At 41.4% G+C, this 23,562-nt stretch overlaps 1 protein-coding gene across 2 annotated transcripts in view; it reads left to right on the forward strand.

Moving 5' to 3' along the window:
- The window catches only part of LOC141766079 (cGMP-inhibited 3',5'-cyclic phosphodiesterase 3A-like), a 93,831-nt gene that overhangs the window by 30,261 nt on the left and 40,008 nt on the right, over positions 1-23,562 (forward strand). For both annotated transcript variants that reach the window (XM_074632571.1, XM_074632572.1), the window contains exon 2: positions 18,035-18,085. In XM_074632571.1, coding sequence (XP_074488672.1) covers positions 18,035-18,085 — 51 coding nt within the window. The remainder of the gene's footprint in view (positions 1-18,034; positions 18,086-23,562) is intronic.

The following is a 23,562-nucleotide window of genomic DNA, read 5'->3' on the forward strand; positions in this document are numbered from 1 at the left end:
GGGAGCAGAATGTGAAAGGCAAAGGTCTCAGCAAATTGTTTCCTCAGCTGTGCTGTGGAGTGGACTGTTTAGGATAGGCTAAGAGTTTAGAAGCCCCTTTTACAGTTATGTTGTCTTAAACTTTCTCTGTTGTGAGAGTTTTTGTGGCTTTCAGCAACAGAATGCAAAATATGCCACCATTTGGTCAGGGAGAAAAACTAGTCAGGAGAGGGAACAAGACGGACAACAACAAAGTGACACTTTGGTGTTTCCTGTTTTCATGTTCTTTATCAAATTTATCATACACATATACATATTAACAAATCAGAGAAATGACCTTTATATTATACTAATTTGTCAACCTGGTCTCATGGGAAGGCGTACAGATAACACAACATTACAAAGACATTCTGCGTGTCACGAGGACAAATGTTTGTCTTATCGCGCGTCATTTGTACGCTACTCAAGTGTTGTCCTCTACGGTAATGTCCGCAGCTAGGTTTAGGCAACAAAACCACTTTGTTAGGTTTAGGAAAAATGTCATGGTTGGACTTAAAATAAGACCATAAACTATGTAAAAAAGAAACAACGTAACATAAGTACCGAAAACACGTCACGAACGTCACTAAAAAACACGTAACTAACGTAACTTAAAAAACAAAACACCGGTCTCTAAACGGATTTAAACGGATGCGTTTACATTGCAGTCAGTACAGACTACATGGCGTACAAATGACACGCCAAACGCAAGAAAGGTGTTTTTATTGCACGCATTATTTTTTGTTTTTTCTGAAGGAGGTGCTTTTGATGTTTTTGTACCGCATGAACCCCAAAGGGAGGTGGTTAGGTGTGGATAGGGGTCGTACAAAGGTTATTACTGTTGCGCCGCAGACTGGGATCGCATCCTGAATCCCGAGTGTGGTTGAATTTGGAAAAAAAAAAGCACTTTGTTTAAAGTTAGTTGTGGTTTTGGTTAAATGTTAATAAAGTAAACATGCTGTGTCTTGTGCTCCAACTCACTGTTGACTTTTTCAATATTAAACCAAGACCACAATCTGTCTCTTACCTCTAACAATGAGTGCCTGAGCAGTTTAGTCATGCTTTACAGTACATGCTACAAGTGGATATTATATTGCAAGAGTGGATGAGAGCAAATTAAATACATTTTCTGTCTGGGAACATTTTGCTAATATGTTAAGAATATTTTGTGACTTGTCAGATTAACATTCTCCTCATTAGGTTGATATAAACTGTCCTGTCTGCGTTACGTTTCCTTGAAAACACATTCACTGCTGCAAATTAGTTGTACAGTATATAACTGTAATTTCGAGGCAGGGTTGTTCTGAGCACATGGTGCAAAGCTAACATAATGTCAAGTCCTATTGATTAGTGCATGCCCTTCTGTGACTACTAAATTATTCACGTTAGGCCTACATACATGCATGCATTGAGCTTTCAGTGTTTTTGGTCATAGCTCGAAAATATTGAAGTCCAAAAGCAACGAGAGATCTTTTTATATTATAAACCATGTTGTTTGGTAGGCGTTGAGTAGCTGTAACTGTTGGACAAAAAAGATTAATATCCTGTTTGTTTTAGTAGTCTGGACCTTTCAGCCCACAGCATGAAACAAATTATCAAACACCTAACTTATCATAACTTATCACACCATAGGTTAATCTAATAACTGCATGCTGCGCCACTTTACTCCACATTATCATACATATCGTATACTGTAGGATCCTCATTTCCACTGTTGTCCTCTATAATACAAGAGAGAAAAATACACTAATTTAACAATAAGCCGCAGACACGACGCCAAACAAAACACACTGCAGTTTAAAACTGAAGTATTCATGCATATTTATATAGTGACTTGTTTGTTCCCTGTATCCATCTCTTGACAGCAGTTTTGCAATTATTTATGGATTCCATGTTTTAAGTGGAACAGGAAGACTATTTTCAGGCAAGAGCTGTTCATGAGCGCACAACTGCTTATGAAAACAGATGGCAAACACAACGTAGAGCTTATTTATTTTATCAGGAAACAGATAAATATAGCAAACACAGGCCTAGTGAGTGATTGCCGCTTTTATAATGTATGATCTCTGCTCCCTCTGTTCTTCAGCATCTGAGACAGTATCAGTGAGAACTGAGACTGATGAATGTGAGGAATGTAAGCTGACGTCACTGCGTGTACCGTAGCTTCAGTCACATGGCTAGGTAAACACAAGTAGCCGTTTGGCCTGGTGTGTGTGTGCGTGTGTGTGCATATGTGGGTGGCACCAGTGGCTCTGATCAAGAGGATCCAGGAGCAAAGTGTTCCTTCAAGAGAGTTTTGCTCCACGTTGTGAAAAGAAGAAACAAACGCTTTGTGTATTTTTACTAGGATTCCTTCCATGTTTAAACAGCAGACTAACAAAGTTTTTTAACAATGTTTTTCTAGCTTGTGGTTGGCCTTAATGCTGTTTCAGATCCTGAGCACACATGCATACATGGACACTATTACACATCTGTATGCACACGCAGACATGAAAACAGAGCCATGCACAAACCTGTATACAGAGCAGGGATATATTTTATGTTTACTGTACACCTATACATGGATAAACTCGCAGACCTACAGTGTAAACACACAAAAGAACAACTTTCTTATATAGACAAACATGTAACACACAAACATGCATTTAAACTCACTCATGTGCTAACAATAGAATGTAACTAAGTACATTTACTTGAATATTTCCATGTTGCGCCACTTTGTATCTCTTCTCCACTCTATTTCATAGGGAAATATTGTGCTTTTTAATTCACTATAGGCATCTGATGCCAGTTACAGTATTATTTACTAATTGTACAGGATTGTACATACAAAACTTATATTGAGATTATAAGGTAAGACACAAATAGTTACAATTAGCTTCACCTCAGCCGAGTACAATATTAGAGAACTGTTTACATATTAATGCAATAAGGTCGTAACAATGGCGAGGTAAACAGCAGAAATATGCGCCGCTGAAGTTGGTTTGAACGTGGCCTCAGTGCATTGCGCTGGTTAAACATACCGCCTTTTACTTAAAGCTGCACTAGTGAATATTTTTATGTTATCAATGTATCAAATGACTATGTGAAAGGTGTAACTTGTAGTCTGACTCTGCAGTTCATCTCTGTTTAAGTTCAATCTCACCGCTCTTATCACCCACATCGCAGGCAGCTGTGTTCAGTAAACAAGCTCTATTACTCACTGTACGTTACTTGCCCAGCTCCAAATTGGAGACAGACAAAATTAGTTAGTGACAAGCCAGTGAACATAGTCAAGCAGTTAGATATCTTCCCCAAAAGTTGGTGAAGGCCAAAAGAGAGCTAAAAGGAGAGTGAATATTGGACTTATATTCACCTGGTGGCACTCTATCTGCTGGATGTTTGAATCTGCAACTGTTAGCTAACACGTTCACCATAATAACTTTCTAATATGTGAATAGGTCAGTTTACAGCCTGTTGTGCTACCCCCTAGTGGCGAAAAAAAAAAAAAAAAAGATGCTGCTTTAAGTACAATTTTTAATGCAGAACTTCTTTTTTGAATACTTTAACCAACCCCGTCTCCTACAAAATGACATTCCCATACAACTACAGTAAGCTGCATTCTAAATTACATGTTGAATTACGGTCACAGTTTTAAACACGTGGTTAACATTGTGAATTGAAACAAAAAATGCAACAAAACTACTTAATTAGGTTTAGGCATCAAAACGACTGTGTTCGGTTTAATTAAAAACATCATGGTTGGGCTTAAAATGATGAACAGCAGTCTCCTGGGTTAAAGTCCTCCTCATCCGCCCGTCCGCCAGTAGTTGACTTTTTCACTTTATTCCACGTATTTCATTAACAGTATATATACTACGTCACCTGCACTGCATGTTGCTCGTTGTACTACATTACTCGCTGCGGCCATCCGCGGACTTACAAACATATTTGTGATACGTCAAAGACAAACATAATCCGCCACAAAATACGTTTCTTTCCAAATGTAATTGAGAATGCAGTTTAGTTATAATCCTAATGTAATTTTTAGGAGACAGGACTGCTATAATTTACTAGTTTTTCCTAAAGATATACGTCTTCCGTCACTGGCTTACGCGCACATAAACACATATAAAGCACAAATTCACGGTTTGAAATAATTGTACGTGTGTAACGGGCCTGTGAACAATCACTCCAGGTGGTCCAGTATCAGAGTTGTTGTCACTAGAGCTCTACTGAAACCATACATCATGATATACGTTTGCCAAAGCAAAGGCATAACTGCTGCACGACACAGTGACAACATATTATTACTACTGTATCTTTGGTTATTATCACATCATATATCACTTAGGCGTGTGGGACAGAGAGCTTTAGAATAGTATATATTGTGTGTTGCTTGCTAAGCCTCAGTGAGCCTCAGTGGAGGTGCGATCGAAGAAGATGGCTTTCTGTCACTCATGGAGCCTGCAGCCTATTTCCCCCGAGGTCAACCAGCATCTCCTATATCTTATCCCCCTGTTTGCTTTGCTCTAAGCCAGGCTTCCAGGATGCCTATCAGCATGATGGTCCATTCTTAAATGGCTCTCTGCTTTGCCTCACAGAGAGAAGCCCACCAGAGTGTGTCACGGACGGCCGTCTCTTGTTCCCCCGTACCTTCGTGGTCCCCGCAGACCCCTGCATTCCTCTTACGTGGGGAACCAGAGCCCTCTGGGAATTTCACTGACAAAGCAAGCGTTTTACAAGCTAATGGTGGAAAACCTGCCCATGGGGCTGACCCGAGCCTCTTCTAGGCTCTGTAATGCAAATCCGTCCACCTGCAAAAAGAGGAAGCAGAGATTTATGCCCCCACACAGTCAGGTACACATGCGGTTTATTAGCGGCTGGCATTCGCACACTTTCATGCATGTGCACGCACGCTTTGAGTACATCAGTCAGTACATAGGTGCTGTCCTGACTGTACGTTTATACTTCTACAGCAGTGATTTATAAAGGATGTTAGGGATGTGATTTAAAGGCATATGCTTGAGCGGGTAGTTGTGTTTACTGGAGTCCTGTGGGAATCTTGATGGGATTGTAAATGTTCTACGTGCAGCTGAAATAGTGGGGGGGGAGGTGTGTGCGTGTATGTGTGTGTGTGTGTATGCGTACGTGTGTGTGGTCCTCTCTCTGATGAGCACAGACAAAACACAGAACACAGACCTAGCTGAGTCAGGCCTGTGAATAAAAGATGAAATAATGTATGCACTGGAGGCATGCATGCACAAATTCCCATACTGCTTTCATCACGTTGCCGTTGACTGAACTCTGTGTTCCCATTCACTTCATTATCTTATTGCAAAGCTCGAAGCTTGAATAGTTTAATATCAAATAGTAGATTTCCGCACGTCATCATTATGCCAAAACTAACTTGATTCAAAAGTTCAGTACGTCTGCTTCAGTTCTCATGTCAAGGTCAGGTCCAAATTGTTTTGTTATTCAACTGTTCATTAACTTTGAAATCCCCCTCTTGACGTAGGTCGCCTCCTCCAGAAGAAATATTGCCTTCTGTCCCAGTCAGACTTATGGCTTCATAAAAACATTTTACAGTGGAACTGTAACACCCAGCCCTGTTGTGTGAGACCTGCTCTGTGCGCTAAACCGGCACAAATCTATCCATTCCTCATTGTTTAAATAAGACCTGTGAGCAACAAAATAGAGTCAAATGTGGTTACACTCCTAATCCTCTGGCCTTTCATAATGCAATTCATAAAGGCGACAGAAAGTCTTTAAGAAGACACATAAATCAATATTACCATTTCCCATTTTGTAATGAAAGCTCAGCTGGAAAATACCCAAGTGGCTGAATGAGGCTGAAGGGCTGAATCACCGAGTTGATGGATGATGGGGAAATGCACTCTTTATCTCAACGCTGTCCATCTTCTTTTGATGAACACGAAGCCGGGCCGATGACATATGAAAATCACATAATGGAGAATTTGTTGTTCCCTTGATGGGTGTGTAATTACCCAATCAACAAGCAGGTGCTGTCACCTTTGGGGAAATGTATCGAACACAGAATGAGTGACAGCGCGAGGAGGAGAAGTGGAATTTAGTTCGGATTGCACCGATACTGATTTTAGATATCGGGCCGATACTGACTCATATAGCTGGATCGGGTGTCGGTGACAATGGGACCGATCTAGTCAATTAAATTCTATGTTTATATATGATATACATTATATACTGGAATTATACTTCCTGTTTAATTGTTGACCTATTTGTTGCTGCATTTAAAAGATTTACACTTCAACTGTGATTCCTGTTAATTCTGAAGATTTTTTACCAAGTTTCTGGTGCATGATTTATTATTTTAATAATTAACAACAATTCAGTAAATTTCTATCTATGTATTTATTTTATAGCTGAAATGATTAATTGATTAATCTATTGTAGTCCACTATTAAATTAATCTGCAACTATTTTGATAATCAAATAATCGGTTTGAATAACTTTGTAAGAAAAAAAAAGTCTAATTCTCTGATTCCAGCTTCTTAAATGTGAATATTTTCTGGTTTCTTTACTCCTCTATGACAATAAACTGAATATCTTTGAGTTGTGGACAAAACAAGACATTTGAGGACGTCGTTTTGGGCTTTGGGAAACACTGATCGACATTTTTCACCATTTTCTGACATTATATAGACCAAACAACTAATCGATTAATCGAGAAAATTATCAATAGATTAATCGACAATGAAAATAATCGTTAGTTGCATTTTGTTTTACAAATTTAGGAAAGCAATGTTTAAGTCAAGCCTGATAGTGCCTTACACATAAAATAATGATCCCAGTCACTTCCACACGGCATAAAGCTTATTAATTAAACACTGGTATCGGATCGGTACTCGGTATCAGCCGATACCCAAATTGATATCGGGACTGAACAAATCAGATCGATGCATCCCTAGATTTAGTAAATGAAAAGCGGCGTCATAACCTATTTATTCTGACATAACTCATCGTGCTGTGGCCGTAGAGTAGCCACTAATGTTGTCACACTGTTCACCGTTTGACACAACGGTGAATTAAAGCTACACAAAGCCCACTGGCACCTTGCAGACTGAACAGAGCAGAGGCTTGTAAAACAAACAAACAAGTGAGTGCTGTGTTCCCTTCTCGGCTCTCCAGGCCCCGGCAGTAATCCTGACTGGACCATTATACACTAATGGCGTTGGCTTGCTGTTTTGAGGTGGGCTGCCAGGTCTAACCGGCCAGATCCCCCTCTTTTTCACCCAGCTGAAATGTGCAGAGCTGGGAGCCGAACTGCTTGAGAAGGAGTCGGCCAGATCGCATAAGCAAAGAAAAACACAAATAATATTGCAAAAAATAAAAGATGCTTTTTAATCATGAAGCCACATGAATGAGGCTTTAAAATTTTTTTTTATACTATCCGTATAGGCTTTCATGAGGAGGTTTTCGCTTTGTCTGTGACGCATTTCTTGCAGTCATGTTTGATCATTTTTGAGGTCAGAATATGGGGTACTCCCATTGAGGTTTTCTCTGGGCCACGGCATCCTTGCGGCCTGTGCTGTCACCCCGGGAGACCGACAGATCTATCTCTGGTAGAGACTGAAACACTGGGTTTCTTCTAGGATCAGGCTAAGTCTCTCCCAGGAAACGTAAAAGACGATAAATCCCATTAGTCACACTTCAGAAATTAGCAGAGTCTGAGTAAGAAAGTGTGAAGAGTAAGGGAGGGGTAAACAGAGTGCAGATGCAGTGTTGGTGCGTGAGATATACCATGGGATTATATGTGTGCATGTTCTTAATGCACATGCAAGTGTGCTCATTAAGAGTGCGTGTTTGCTTTGCAGGCTGCCGGTGCACGAGAAAGGGAATGTGAGAGTGTGTGGATGCCAAACGGCTTTTAGGTGTGTGTGTGTGTGTGTGCTAATCTTTGCATACACACAAGTGTGTTCCTCATTCCCTGCACACGGCCCCCTCCGCTTTGGCAGCCCACCTCAATAGTTCCCTTCCCTGCAGCGATGACGCAAATGACCCACGATGACTGACCCCCACGGTAAAACCTGTAAAACATTAGCCAGCATGAATAGGAATGACTCTCCATGCTCTCCCCTCAGCATGCAGGCAGGCGGGGAAGGATTTATTTAATTATTTATTTATTTAAGTGTCCTCCCGGTGGACGGCTGGCCGTGCTCGGGGTGTGATGTGGCAGAGGAGAAGGCGTGGCAAGGTTTTTTTATTTTGGAGTCACCTGGACAAAGAGCCAGACAGTTTGGGTCTGAAATTTGTGTCTGTCTGCACCAGAGCCTTTCCACACTGCAGTTTTACTGTATACTGTACACACCCCTATTAATTCACAGCACTTAATGTGTATTTTCCCATGCCTCCTAGCATTGCTATTGCCTTGTGTCCAATTAAATCGAGGACAGCTTATGTAGAGATTTTCCAAGGAGGGTGATAGTTTATTTAATGAAAAAGAGTGGAAAATACAAAGAGTGAGAAAGTAATTATGGATAGAAAGAAGATGAAGACTCACACAAATCCACTTATCATTTCCATCTTTTATATCTGTTTGTCATATGGAAATCTAACTTTTTAAGTTTTTTTTTTAGCCTGCCAGTGAAATTTACATAGCCGGCATAGGCTGTTTCTGTAGTCCAAATGCTAAATTTAGAAATCTGAAAGGCTGATAGTTATAAAGAGAGTCTTTATCTGTCGACAAATCAGAGTAAGAAATAGATGAAGAGCACCAGGTAGACCAGAGGGTCCAATTATAAAAGCTTCCTGCACTCAAGTTTAATGGAGATGTTGAAATTTATGTTAAGTATTATACTACATTAGTGCAGCAAAGAATCTTCCATTATCCAAGAAGGGAATCCTGTAAATATATGCCATGATTCTCTAAAAAAAACTCATAAAAACAAAAAGGACAGCTTCCCAAAGAGAGCTATATGACACTAATCATGAGAACACCTCCACCTGTGGGTGCAAAAGAAGATTACACCTCATTTCCAAAGCCTTGATGAGCAATATAGAGTTTACTGTGGCTCTAACAACCATGAAAGTGAGTACAAGGATCTTTGATTGTTGCCTTGATGGTGTCCTTATACGGCTAAGCCGCTGTCATTTCTGAAGCCCTCATATAGTGGGACTTAGTCCAATCTGACCTACTTTCTTTTTGTCGGTTGAAATGAGAGTGAGTGCGGGGATGTCTGAGTCAAGCGATGCAGACGTCAGAGTATCATTGACGGAGAGCGCTGATAAAAGAACAAAGGGGGAATAAGTACGAAAAAATTCGGAGACCTCGGGGCAGCGAGTGTGAGTCTGAGTGCATGTGTGTGTGTGTGCACTTATATAAGTAGGCATATTTGTGAATTCATGACTTTGCAGACCTGAATGTAAGTGAGAGCATAGTGAGTTTAATTGGACAGAGAGGTGGTGCATGAAGCCCTTGGGTCAAGCTGACTGGAAATCCTGCAGACTGATATGCCGGCCGTTAATTAACCCAACCATACTGTAAGATCAGCACTCTCTCTTTTTCTGCTTCCCTTCCCTCGACCAGGAGAGCTCTAGTTGGCACTTCTTGTAACCGTGTCCTCAATGGAAACTGAATTTGGGTCCCAGTAAAAAATCCAGTGCACTAACAAGCTAATACAGCTACTGAAGATCCAAGTAGACACACATCAACTCCACTCACATGAAGCCAGTAATGAGGGACGAAACAGGACGGGGAGGCAGTGAAAGAAAGAAAGAAAGAAAGTAAGAAAGAAAGAAAGAAAGTAAGAAAGAAAGAAAGAAAGAAAGAAAGAAAGAAAGAAAGAAAGAAAGAAAGAGGGAGGCAGAGAAGAATGAAGGCCCGATCATGAATGAATGATTAAGAAACACTGCTAGCGCTGAGCTATATTAGGACGAGGCAGTTTCCGGTTCCCTTTCCAGACAGATTTAGAAAAGTGCTCGGTAGTAAGTCGGTGACTTCAGTGTGAGAGTGGAGCTTCACTATGGGGTGCTTTAGCTCCCACCACTTCACACCCACAGGGAAGTGGTTCTCAACTGGTTACTGGCGGGAGCAAGTCAAACAACAAGCATATTCCAGTAGTTTGTTTGTGCTTTGACACCGTGGTGTTTACCCAGCACCTCAGAGGCACGGCAGCTTGCTGCGGGCTGTGGCTCGGAGCCATGGCGGTGGACGGGGCATGGCTGCATACTGGCATCCACGCTGCTGCCCTCTTAACACTCTGGGTGAGAGGAAGGCTGGGAGTTTACTTGGCTGGCACTATTTTGAGTGCAGCTCTTTTACAGAGGGTAGTGGGCATATTTTGGCTGGCTGCTTTCTTTGTATGTCTGACATTTTCATATCATCTACTAAGGAGTATCCTTCTCATTATTGACCTTTACTCCTATTAATATAAGCAAACTGTCATCAAGTTGGAGAGTAAAAGACAGGACTTCTTGTACCGAGACACAGGTTATATACAAAATATGTAAACATCCCTCTTCTCCATAACGTAAGCAGTTCCATTAGAGTGAACATACTGTAAGAAATCAGGGACAAGATGCCCAGTCCTTGTTTTGGGCAAAAAGACAAAACTAATATGAGGTTATTTCAGTCTGAGTTACCAGAATCCAGTCCGTATCTTTGTCCTGGTAGTTGTGTTAAAGTTAATTGCCAGTGTTTTGTTTCTGCAACAAATGTGCAACTAGAGGAAGTATCCTTCTGCCGCAGCTTAGCAATGAAACACCATCCGTGGTAAGACAAGGCAAGTTTATTTATACAGCACATTTCAGCAACAAGGCAATTCAAAGCGCTTCACATGAAACATTAAAAGCATCGAGAAACACATTAAATTAACTATAATTAAAGAGAAAATCAGTGCGTTGCTGCAAACAATCCACTAAACAGCAAACTGTAGGTTTCTCACTCTACATCAGTGCCTAAACAGCAAACCATGGTTTCTCACTGCTCATCATTAAATACAAACAACTAAAATAGAATAAGACATTTATAAAATACAAGAATATAAGTTACAGTGCAGTGTAAGAAATTAATAAATATTTGATTTAATAAAAGGAATTAGCAAACGAGGTAACAAAGAGTGAATTTTGCACTACAAAGACTAACCGGCTCAGAGTGGAGTCTCCTTCAAGGTAATCACTATAAACAGATTCTGCATTCACATGTAGACTCTGTAGGCAACGGCACAAGATTTTGGTACCGGAAGCGTTCTGGTTACCGTTTGTAGTCCGAGTAGTATTGACCAATCATGTTCGAGCAGGCTTTGGTTGAATGCAGGTAAACAGTCCGTGTGGGGCGCAAAAGAGGCGGAATGCATTGGCAGAAATGCAATCTGGGAACCCACCGGCTATCGTCTGACAATGATTTAGCTTTTTATTGGTTTAAAATGAGCTTGTAAACTGGTCACTTGTGAAACAATCCGGTCATACAGGCCGTATCTCATCTCCACCTCCAGTCTCGCGTCTCAAGTTGCTAATCGGACTGTAAACAATGAGCAGTGCACAGGAAAGGAAGGGTCGTGTCCAGAAGGTAAACCACGAGTTGGGAAACTCTCGCAAGCTGGTTAAGATTAGGCATTGTTCTGGAATAGTTAAAGTTACGATATGTTGTTGGGCAGCAAGTCTCACAAGACTTTTTGCAAGTTTTTGCCAAATTTTCCAGTCTTGGCCCGGCTATCCACTGGCTACACCTGGACCCCAAAAATATAGCCCCTTGCCCCCAGAAATTTATCTTCAGGCCGGAAGCCGACGGGTTCTGAGATTACCATCAAGGGGTCAGTTGATCCAAATTATATATAAAAAAAATAAAAAGCATTTTCTCACTTACTTCTAGTGGCCTGTAGCCATGCAGTATATTCTGGTTTAATATGTCCATGTTTTGAGATATTCCTCTATGAAATTTCTGCCTCCACCCCAATACAGTGGCGGTGAATGGAATTTTGTTTTTGGTGCTAAGAGCTTTGAACAATGTCTCGGTGACTCACTGTGTACAGGCTTCTTAGGTGGAAAATAGATCCTAAGAAAACAGAGCACAGTGAGGTCTGTGGGCTCTCCACAGTGCCCGGGACATAGTTCCTAGAAAGACACATTGTTGATGAAGTTTTTAAATGTTATTCTCTAGTCTTGTGGGCACCGCACTGGGGTGGATGTATTGATCCCCAACAGTAGAACTTGAACCCTATGGGGGGTACCACTGCAGTTGTAACTTGAGACATGCTGTTCACATACACCGTTCGTAGCTATACCTACAAAAAGTAATTAACTGTTATTAATATATATCCCACAAAATCAATTTGTATGTAATCCACGTAATCGTGAACCAGGAAGTATAAAGAGCGACAAACAGTGCGTAGGGAGGAGGTCGGGGTGGATGGGTGGGTCAAAAAACACCAGACTTTTGCCCAGGAGACTAGTGTTTGTATCCTGTGTGAGTCACGTAACTTCAGAACTTAAGTTATGCATCTTCTGTATTTTAAGCCAAACTTTGACTTTTTGTTAATTAACTTCCGTACTTAAGTAACGCTACGATCTTTTCCTAAAACTAAGTAGTTTTGTTGCCTAAACCTAACCAAGTTGTTTCCTGTGAAGACGGCAGTTTATTGTGAAAATACTTTATGCATGTAACGAGCGGAAATTGGCACGTGTTGCGGTGTAAGTCCGTAGGAAAACGCACGAAAACTGAAGAATAACTTCGTAAGATATCATACGAACCGTTGTATGAGGAGACGTTGTTTGGGAGAGTAAAAGTGCATGAAAACTAGTTAGCAAGTGGGAAAAAGTACTGGAAAAATGGTACAAACTTCCAGTCTCTGCCACTTCAAGTGGTAGCACTGTAGTATGAATGCAAACTTGGCCGAACCTACTGAAAAAAAGATATAAGGAGACCAAACCTTAATGCTGACAATGCCAAAATCACTATATCATAATACATTTTATCCAGTTTATCATTCACTCAATGGAACATGACGAGTGGTGCAGATGAGGGAGCGCATGAGCTCAGTATGATTTTATCATTTCCTATTCATTTTATGGAGAGATCCTTTTACTCGGCTGCACCTTCTATTAACATGAAGCTGAACTACACTGTTATCATGTCTTTCCCTTGTTTGTTTCTTTCTCGAGAGCATCACTCTGGATCATGAAAGTACAGCAAATCTCCAGAATGCGTTCACAACGGAGCCAGAGTCCCATAAAAATGCCTCAGACCTTATTGAGTGTGTCGTGTTACTCTGGTAGCTATTGCGCCGTGATTGAAAGACATACTTCCACTTTCAAAGACACAAAAGCATTTTTTCCCTCCTGAAGACTGCTTTCAGTCTCTTATAAATCACAAGCGTTGCTATAAGTGATGGAAAGCCACTGCTAGACCTGAACCTATTCTGAGTTATGGGTCGGTAATGAATCTAGCAGAGGGTGAAACAAAGGGCATAACTTCTACAAAGTTGTTATTTCTCCCAGTAGGTGCACTGGAGCTTTAGGACAAAAACAAATCCATTTGGAAATTTTACTGCTTCGGCTGTGTTATGCTGCCTGGAGCATGTCCATGAAAAACCAGGAGATATCTAAGAAATCATTCATGTGTGGTTTTACCTCTTTAGACATAATATTGGCACTGAACTGTCATATGTTTTAAGTATAATCTTCTCCGTCCTCCTGAAGCAAAACAAGATAATAAAGCTCGAACAACACTTTTTGTTATCGGCCGTGACCGTGTGTAGCTGGTATTGTTTTCATGTCTGTGTGTATCATCATGGCAAAATGTGGTGCTGGAGACACCTACTGCAGCAGGAACTACCACAGAAGCGATTTTGAGTGGTGACTTTGCCAGGTGTTTTTATCTCTGTAGACGCGATAGAGTCACAACAGGCGTGTAGTTGAGGCCATGTTTGAAGATGGGTGTGGTCTAGTTCAAAGTTCACGGTTCTTTTTTGTCATTTGTCAATTCCAGCAAAGCAGTCATTGACAATGAAAATCGTTGGTCTCAGGTTCCTTCAACAATGCTCATAAAATATTTATATATAAAAGGGGAAATCACAAAAGTAAATGTAAAAGCAAAATGATAATCTAACGCATAAAATAGTGCAGTTAAAGTACATATAAGCATAAGTAAGTATAAAATAGTAATGTCAATTTATAATTTTGAGATCTAGAGATGTCACAGTGAGCAAATTTTCCCACCGGTTAATAAACTCGTGACAACACAGCGGACATTTTACAAGAAAAGATGACGGTCAATATGTGTAGTGCGCTTACGTTGATCTTTAACGTCGGGTGGCTGTGTGTCTGGCCTCTCTGGTCGAGCTTTCGCTGCGAGGCTGCAGGTTACCACCTGTAGCCGCTGCACCACGCACACCAGCTGGGACCGCTTCATCCTCTGCACGGGGACGGCCTTTAACGTTATGGTTCCCTTATAGCATTGGGTTTAAATCTGAAGTATTGCCAAATAGGTGCTTTTTGCTTTTCGCTTTGACACCAAATCTTCCGCCATCGTCTTGTCTGTCAGCTCTCTCTCGTCCCGTGTGTGTGAAATCTGACTCCTGCTACTCTGTGCTGAGACTCTCAGACACTTTCACTTTCAGTTTGTAGCGTCCGTTGTCCAACTATGTATTGATAACATGGCGCTGATATGCGAAAATTAACTAAATGGGTTTTATTTCTATAAAAAAAAAGCAAAATGACGGTGGGGGTGGTGGGCAAGTAATGTAATCGGTGTGTGCCCAAAAAATGTGTAACACCGACTACCACAGCAAGCCTAATGTGGTCCAAGCAAGGGCACAGAAAGTAGGGGGGTAGGAAGTGGGGAGGGGGCCATTGTACCTCCAACTTTACGTCCCTGGCCATTTGGCGTCGCAGATGGTGTGATCCCATCGCAAGATGGTCTCTAGTTTGTCTTGTTTTTTTATCATTACCGTTTGTAAAGGATTAACCGGTATGAACAGAAGACGTATAGCCTCTTTGTATTGGCATATGTCTTTTACAGTGATATGTAAGGGATAATGTTCTTGTCTAGTTCAGCTGGGGTTCTTTTGACTCGTGACTGATGTTGTTGTTTTTCGTGGAAAAATAGATGATGTTAAAATAATTTCTTGTTTATTGTAATACCGATGCTTTGAAGCTTGAAAGCACTAACACCAAAATGTTGTTTACTGATTTTCCAGCACTGGTATAAAAACATTCAAACACAGTGGCACCGGCCTGCATCCACTGTTTGGTTTAGTAAGTGAGTAGCACACCATACACATGTATTTGTTGATAAATGTTTTGAGCCAGTCTCAGAGGAAGTGAACTCCACTGTGGTCTGTAAAGTCACTCTGTGCAAGAGGCTATCTGCGCCGCTCAAATTTTATGCTCAGCTTTGATTTTATGTGTTTTTTTGTTTTGTTTTGGCACATCAAAGGCTGCATGTAGACTTCTGTGTAGTCTGGGTCTGTCTCTCAGAGTATGGAGATGAAAGGTTGGGTTACATAAGACCGTAAGACCGAAAAGGCTGTTTATATGTGTGTGTGTGTGTGTGTGTGTGTGTGTGTGTGTGTGCGCCTGGAGAGCCTCACTGATTCTAGGACCTTCTAATGGAGCAGGACTTCGCCGCGACCACAGAGGAGCTGCTGCCAGCTCCTATACTGTAAAAGCAGAGCAGTAAAATAAGACAAACAGCTCACAGGCTGGCTAACACTATCATTCACAGTAATTTACATCTCATACATGAGCCTTTTACACAGCTGATTGCTTGCTGACTTCCTTATCCATCCAGTAAGGTTATGTTAAATGCATGAGAAGGTACGCGCACGCTTGATGGAGCTTTAAAGTGACTCACAGATATTATCATGCTGACGGTCGGAGAATCCAGGCGCTTCATAGCTGCCGTCCTGGGGCTAGAAAATGGAGGATGAGTGAAGATGATGTTTGTTGAGAAAGGGCAAACCCCTCATATTGCATTTTTTTTAAACTCCTAAATGTCAAACTGCGGAAAAGCCGTCTGTACTTGATGAATGAGTGTGCATTGTGTTGTGTGTGATGGTTATGATGGTGTCCTTGTTTGCTTACTGTCAGGATCATCACCGTTTTGTGGAGCCATTGGAGCCTAAAACACAGGATTTAAAGCTGCAGTTGGTAACTTTGAGCAAATATGATAAAAAGTAATTTTTATAAAACGGTCACTATATCGTGACATTGCATTTACAGATAATCTGTGAAAAAAAATCCTCCTATTACTCCTAATGCATTTGCAAGATTTCAACATGCTCAAAGGAAAACAACCAATCAGAGCCGAGCAGTCTCTAAGGCTGCATTCAAGCGAGATCAGGTGTTGCGGCGATTCTCCGCAGGGTTGTGCGGAGGTCTCGGCGAGTCACTTTAATGGCCCATTAACTGCGACGATTAATGTCTTTTGTTCCCTCATGGCTGGGTTGCACAGCTCTGAATCACCGGTTACTTGATTGGCCACCGCAGCGTGACATCAGGTTGCGTTTCTCCAAAGGTTGATTCTGTTTATACTTTTGCGCTGCAGGCCGCTGCGTTTTTTCAGCACCCCCTGCAGCCCAAAATGCACTACCCCCATTCAAAATGGATGGAAAAACTTGCATTTTTGCTGCACATCCTGATCTCGTGTGAATGCAGCCTAAAGCAGCTGTCAATCACTGCTCGTGGAAGTTTGCTCCGGCCGCTGGTTGGTGCTTGGTTTTGGCTCGAGAGTTTTCAAAATTGCGGCCTGGTCACAAATTTTCTCATTTTACAGCTGAACAGTACACTCCAAGATGTTTCTGAAAACATTTGAGGAGAGAAATACATATTACAGTAACAGAATATTGTTTAATATTTAATCAGCGCTGCCTAGTCTGACAGTTTGATCGGAGTTCACAAGTTTCGCGAGCAGTGATTAACAGCTGCTGGAGAGACTCCTCGGCTCTGATTGGTTGTTTTTTCGTGCGCGGTGAAATCTTGCAAATGCCATTAGAAGCACTAGGAGGAGGCAGAAGAACATGATTTTTCACAGATTATCTGTCTCATGCACTACTATCAGGATAAAGTGACAGTTTTATAAAAAAATAACTTTTTTTTCATATTTGCTCAAAGTTACCTACTGCAGCTTTAACCCTGCTATGACCCCCAACTTAATTTACAGTGCAGGTCTTTAAAGGCCCTGAAAACATATTTTCTCAATCAGCTTCTTACGATGATCGATTAAATATACAGTACAATTATACCTACAGTCCAAAATGTACAAACTATACTTATAATAAAGCAACAGGAACAGTTACTTCACTATTTGTTTAGAACTAAGCAGCACCGTTGGAAACCACTGCTGTCCAGACAGGCCCGTAGCACTGGCGACCGAAACCCACTGTTCTCCTCATGTTTTCACTCACAGCATGACACAACTCAATGACCTCCTCTGACACAGTAAATTACACCTGAATTATCAATTTGGCTGTTATACTGAGCCCCTTGCCTCAGTGTGTGCAACAGCAATTTGTCACAACGACATACTGGGCTTCTCAGGGCTTCTCAGTTCTGGGGCAGAGAGCCCTAACAGAGGCAGGGGGGGTTTAATGTTGAATTGGCTCTCCTGCAACGTGTTCACCAGAAATCAGTGACAGAGTGATGCATTCGGTGACTCCCAAGAAAGTGGAAAACGGGTTTACGAGGCCTGTGGGAGGACACAGTGGCTGGTAATTAGACAGCGTAAAAATCCTCAGCCTCCACCAGGCCCTTAGGCAGTGAATAGGAGCTAAAGTAAACCAAACCTGACTGTGAAATTGCATTAAACGTCTGCGCTTAATGGAAAGTGAAAAAAAAAAAAATAGACAAAACCCATTTTTGCATTTATGAGCGTTTTCCATTCCCCCCACACTTCCTCGACTCTTTGCATCACCACTCACTGCTCCTCCTCTTTTCTGCTACAGCACAGTATATCTCCATTATGGCGTCGCCTTTGTGAGTTATGTTGTAGGACGCTAACAGGAACAGGATGTTCAGGGCTTGTGGTTTGAACATGTCTCTGTCTCTGTTTTTCCCACAGATGCTCCCCCGCTCCGAATGGGACCACAAGAGAGGCTCCCGAGGATCACAGGTTAGCAATGTCCACGCAAAAAGAGACGCACTAGTAATAACAATAATGATAAACAGCTGCCGGGAAAACACACACACACACAAACAGGAACTAGCTCCCTGATCTCTGTCACTCGCCTACACACACCTTATAAATGACGCAAATAGCAGAAATCCTACCACTAACAGGCCCGTTCTCCCACTCATTTTAGGCCTGGTTAAACAGCATGTCCAGAGGTGTCACTTCCCACTAGAGTCCTTGTTGTTCTCTGTTAGTCTAAAGGACGCAGGGCTGTGATTTGGCTGTATGGTGCTGGAAAAGCCATTAAAGGCTTGGACACAGGGGGGCACAGCTTGTAGAGGGCAGACACACACAAGCACATCCTTGAGGTTACCTTTCCCATCTTTGGTGGGGGGAGAATATGTGTGCTTGTTTGGGAATTGGTGTATTGAGCTGCACTAGAGCCACAGAGCAGAGCTCTGGAGTACGTGAAGAACAAATAATGCCCTTGGCGTTGGCATGGTCATATACAGTGTGTGTTCTGTACAGTGGGCTACCTCCTGGTCTGAGAAGTGAAGCCAATGTGGAAGTGGCTTAAACTGTCATTCTTTCTAATAGCCAGCAGGGGGCGACTCCTCTGGTTGCAAAAAGAAGTCTGATTGTATAGAAGTCTATGAGAAAATGACCCTACTTCTTACTTGATTTATTACCTCAGTAAACATTGTAAACATGAGTTTATGGTCTCAATCGCTAGTTTCAAGTCTTCTTCAATACAGCATGATGTTCATTTAGTAAATTATGATCCCATTTAGAGTCAAATAGACCATAAAGCAGGGGATGCTTTAGGACATGGCTACCTTGTGATTGACAGGTCGCTACTACGGCGTTGTCCGGTCTGGGAGTTGTCTGTGTTTTCGTCGTAGAACTTTAACCCTTTCAGATTGTGTTCTCAGTTCATAAAAGTTAATTATAACTAGGGCTGTCAATCGATTAAAATATTTAATCTTAATTAATTGCATGATTGCGCATAGTTAATTGCGATTAATCGCAAAATCGCACATTTTTTATCTGTTCAGAATGTACCTTAAAGGGAGATTTGTCAAGTATATAATACTCTTATCACACGGGAGTGGACAAATATGCTGCTTTATGCAAATGTTGCAAAATGCAAAATTTTGCGCAAGTTTGGAGCATTATTTAACCTCCTTTGTGACAAGCTACTATGACATGGGTTTTCTAGTTTCATATGATGCTAGTATCTTCACTCTAGCTTTTAAACTGAACCCGCTACAATCTCCAGAAGATCCATTGCGTTAATGCATTAAAGAAACTAATGGCGTTAAAACGAATTTGTGTTAACACGTTATTATTGCATTAACTTTGACAGCTCTAGTTTTAATCTAACAAAATATTCTGCTTCAATCCATATTTGTTGGTATTTAGCCTTTCAAATGCAACATTTCCACTGTGGACAAAAAACGATTTGCTCTCCCGCCTGCCGCACACAAAGAGAGGCCGTGGGAGGGCGGTCTAGCAACAACCACTTTATTCAAATTGAGAACATTTGGGGGGTGTGGGGTCAGCTTTTATTAGATACAAATAGGGAGGGCTTCAAGGAAAATAGGTTGGGAACCACTGATATACAGTATGTGTTCTGTACTATATGTTCTGCTATCAGGAGGATATCCTTTAGAAATGAATAGACAATGCATCTGTGCTGACACTGTATGCTTTGGTAGAAATAAATGTTATGGTTGGGGGGGGGGAATTAGGGGATATTTCATGAATAGTGATCATAACTGTGCAGCACAGGGCTGGGCTTGAAATCAAATTACACACTGTGTAATTTTCTAGAGATGCTAAGACTCACATAGCAGAATATCTGTTCCCAAAATCAGCCTCTCAGTATTATCCCCTTTGAGCGGAGACATTTTCAAATAGCACGTTACCCTTTTGAAATATTGTCCAAGGCTCATATCAATTTGTTATGTGGGGTTAGTTCTGTAGGCGAGCACATAGTTTTTGATTGATGCATTCCCTAAACTGCCATTTAGACTCAGTGGTCAGTTCAGTCTTTTTTTTTATTTGGACTGGTGCTCTGCGTTCGTCAGTGGAATCCTGTAATAGTCCAGCGACTGACAAGACGTGTAAGAAGTCGAGGCTTATGTTGGCATCCCTCTCCATCTCGTGGCTATTTTCCCTTGGCTCTGCTCTCCTGGACCAGGTTGTTGGTCAGAGAGGCTGGTAGCGCTTCATGGCACCTCGTAGAGTGTGTAAATCACACACTCTGCTCTTTAGCCAGTGACCAGAGCGTTTGATTGATCTCCGCTTTGTCCTAGTCGCCAACATGCACACATTAGCAGGCTCATTTTCCAAACCACGTTTTTTTTTTTTCCCCGTCCAAAGCATGCGGTGGATGTTTTAGCTTAGGAATTGACAGTGAAGTTATGTATGGAAAGAGCTATTTAAATATTTGTATTCGACTTGAAAACACATTGGTTTTGGAACATTACCCGGGGAGATTATCGGAGAAAAGAGTGTTTGTAGGCCCCAGATCTTGTGACTGTTATTCTAAATTACAGAAAGGCTGGAAGAGCGGTCTGTGAGGCAGACAAGCCATGACATCGCAGTCATGTTGAAGATTTCTCAAAGTCACTGTGAGCACTTCAAACACTTGAGATCAGCGTTTCTTAAACTGCTGGGTTTGGGGGTTGTAAAAGGTCACTGGTCATTTTTTCTGCTTGGTCCCATCACGACAGTCTTGTAGAGTGTTTTCTCATTAAATTGGGTCCTTTTCTTCTAAGACAACATTTAACGCTGAAAACATTAAACTAACTACATTTTTGACATGTCCTCAACCTGGGAAGTACTTAGGGCTGTGTATTGGCAAGAATCTGGCGATATGTTACGTATCATGATACTGGGGTAATGATTCAATATATTGTGATATATTGCGATACCGTAAGCAAGGTGATATATTGCAATTTTTTTTATTTCATTTTAGGAAAACTTAAGTCATACTATAAAGAACACACCAGCAATACATCATTTTAGAAAAGGCGCAAATAACACATTTATACTGCATGCAAAAAACTGCATGACTTTTGCCCCACACTGCATGTGATTATCATAAAATGGGCATGTCTGTAAAGGGGAGACTCGTGGGTACCCATTCACATATCTTGAGGTCAGAGGCAGTTTGACCTCGTCAAAATTTAGCACAAGTTTGGAGTATTATTTAGCCTCCTTCGCCACAAGCTAGCATGACATGGTTGGTACCAATGACTTCCTTTGTTTTTCTAGTTTCATATGATGCAAACTTCCATCTAGCTTATAAACTGAGCTCGCTACAACCTCAAAAAGATTGAATAGCGTCTGGTCCAGACCGCGTGCCATCAGATTGTTAAAAGGTTAATTAAAAATCAATGCCGTGTTTTGGAGAATCTATACAGTATTGCACAACATAATATCTGGATACTCATGTGTATCATTATTTTCTTACATCCCTTGAAGTAATTGGATCTGCCAAAAATCATACAGAGGCATTAACAGTTTTCAAGCTCCAACTTTTTATGACGTGCAACAGTAAAACACCTGAGAAAGAAAGTGAGGAATATAATGACATTTTAATTTTATTTATAGCATGCCTATTCAGTTAGTTAAAAACTTGTGACTGTGCCCGCTGCTGTGCTGATGATGGATATATGTTTAACCACTTGTACCATGTGGTAAATCCTTGAGCATAATCCATCTGTTTTACCTCATGCATCTCTTTTGTTTGCCCTGTCCTTTATGCCAGCATTTCTTGCTTGCTTCTGCCTCTACCGGTCTGTCTGCTCTGTTTTTTTAATCTTACTTGGCTCCTTTGTTGGAATCAAACACCCTGAAATATGCCGAAGGAAAAACAAGCTTCTCCTTGGAGATGAGATGGCTGCATGTTAGGGGTCAATTGGCTTGACCTTTCCCAGTAAATCTTTAATGAGGCAGTTATTATTTTTTGTTTTGTTTTAATACCCCCCACATCCCCCAGCACACCCCCCTTTTAATAAAATATGTAATAGCGTGTAATTGTATCCTGGCTGCAGCTGAGGACCTGGCTCAGCATGGCTTCGGTCTGAGCTGTCGGAGGGGGTTGTAAGGGGAGTGGGGTCGCGGTGTGGGTTTGGTTGGGAAGTGGGAAGTGCAGCGCTGCTGGGCGTAGCTTTGGCTGTAGGAGCAGAGGCAGGGAGCGAGGAGTGTCTCAGTGGAGTTTTGTGTTACGGTTCTGCTGTGATTCACACTGTATCACTGCTCTGTTATTTTAAGTGGAGAACATCAGCATCTCCCAGGCTCCTCTTCAGCTAATCCATCTCGACAGATGTAATCAGGGCCATTACACTAACTGCACCGCCACTGAAACAGAAAACTGCACGGTAATGATTTTTCAAACATGCAGGGAGTTCTGTGTAAATGAAATCAATCTGAGAAAAAATAACGGACTCACTGAAGTATTTTTTTTTTATATTATATATTCCCCAGCTTCTTGCTCAGCACATTCCTGTATTTCTCAGAGTGTGAGGGTTTGTATGGGGGGGGGTTAATTGCAAAATAAGCAGCGCAGTGTGTGTGTATCTGTGCTTCATGAGAGTTGCTTACATTATTGCAATGTGTTTACTAAGAGAAACAAATACCTCTCATTCTCCAAGAGGCCCCGGAGGCATTTGTCCAGTCTCTAGCTCTCCGCTGGGATGCATTATATTCTCACCATTGCACAATTTTAAGACGACCCACATATCACTGGTATTTTACTGGAGGCTAAGAGCACTGTATGTTTAGATGAGGGAGCCGAGGGGTTAAAAGTGCATTAAGTGGACCCTCTCAGAAATTGCAAAAATGTGACCCCTCTGTCTGTGTATCACATTAATAATCACAATTAGACAGAAGGATCAGCGTTTTGTTTGTTGCTCCAAATGCACTTCATCTGTCTTCGGCAGAGTTGTTGGCAAAAACATGTGGACACAGCAGGAACACGAACCATCATATTGCAATTGCTGAGTGTTGTTGCAACACTTGATGTCTATGACGTTGTTTGTAATGTGTGATGTTTCACATAAAAAAAGTACCTTTTGTGCAAATATTGTACATGCATGTATGCATACCAGCATTTAGCAAATCATTTGTATATGTTTTTAGATATATCATGAACAGGCGTGGTATGAGTTAGTAATTCATCAAAAGCTTTTGAATTAAATGTTTCGAGTCGATGACCCTCACTCCATCGATCTGCTACAATATCGAGTCAAAAGCCTCATTTCCACACAGTTTTGTTTTGTGTTCGTAAATCCGTATATTATACGGATTACGCCCCCTCGTGTTCAGCGCCATGATATACATCTCTTTACAGATGGATAGAAACGCCACTGCAGATATGGGAGAGAAGTTACTATATAGGTGTAAAACAGGGATTTTATGAGGGTTGTCAATCAAATCAAATATTTAATCGCAATTAATCGTATGTT

The sequence above is a fragment of the Sebastes fasciatus genome, chromosome 4 (genome assembly GCF_043250625.1).
Source record: "Sebastes fasciatus isolate fSebFas1 chromosome 4, fSebFas1.pri, whole genome shotgun sequence".
Classification (NCBI taxonomy): domain Eukaryota; kingdom Metazoa; phylum Chordata; class Actinopteri; order Perciformes; family Sebastidae; genus Sebastes; species Sebastes fasciatus.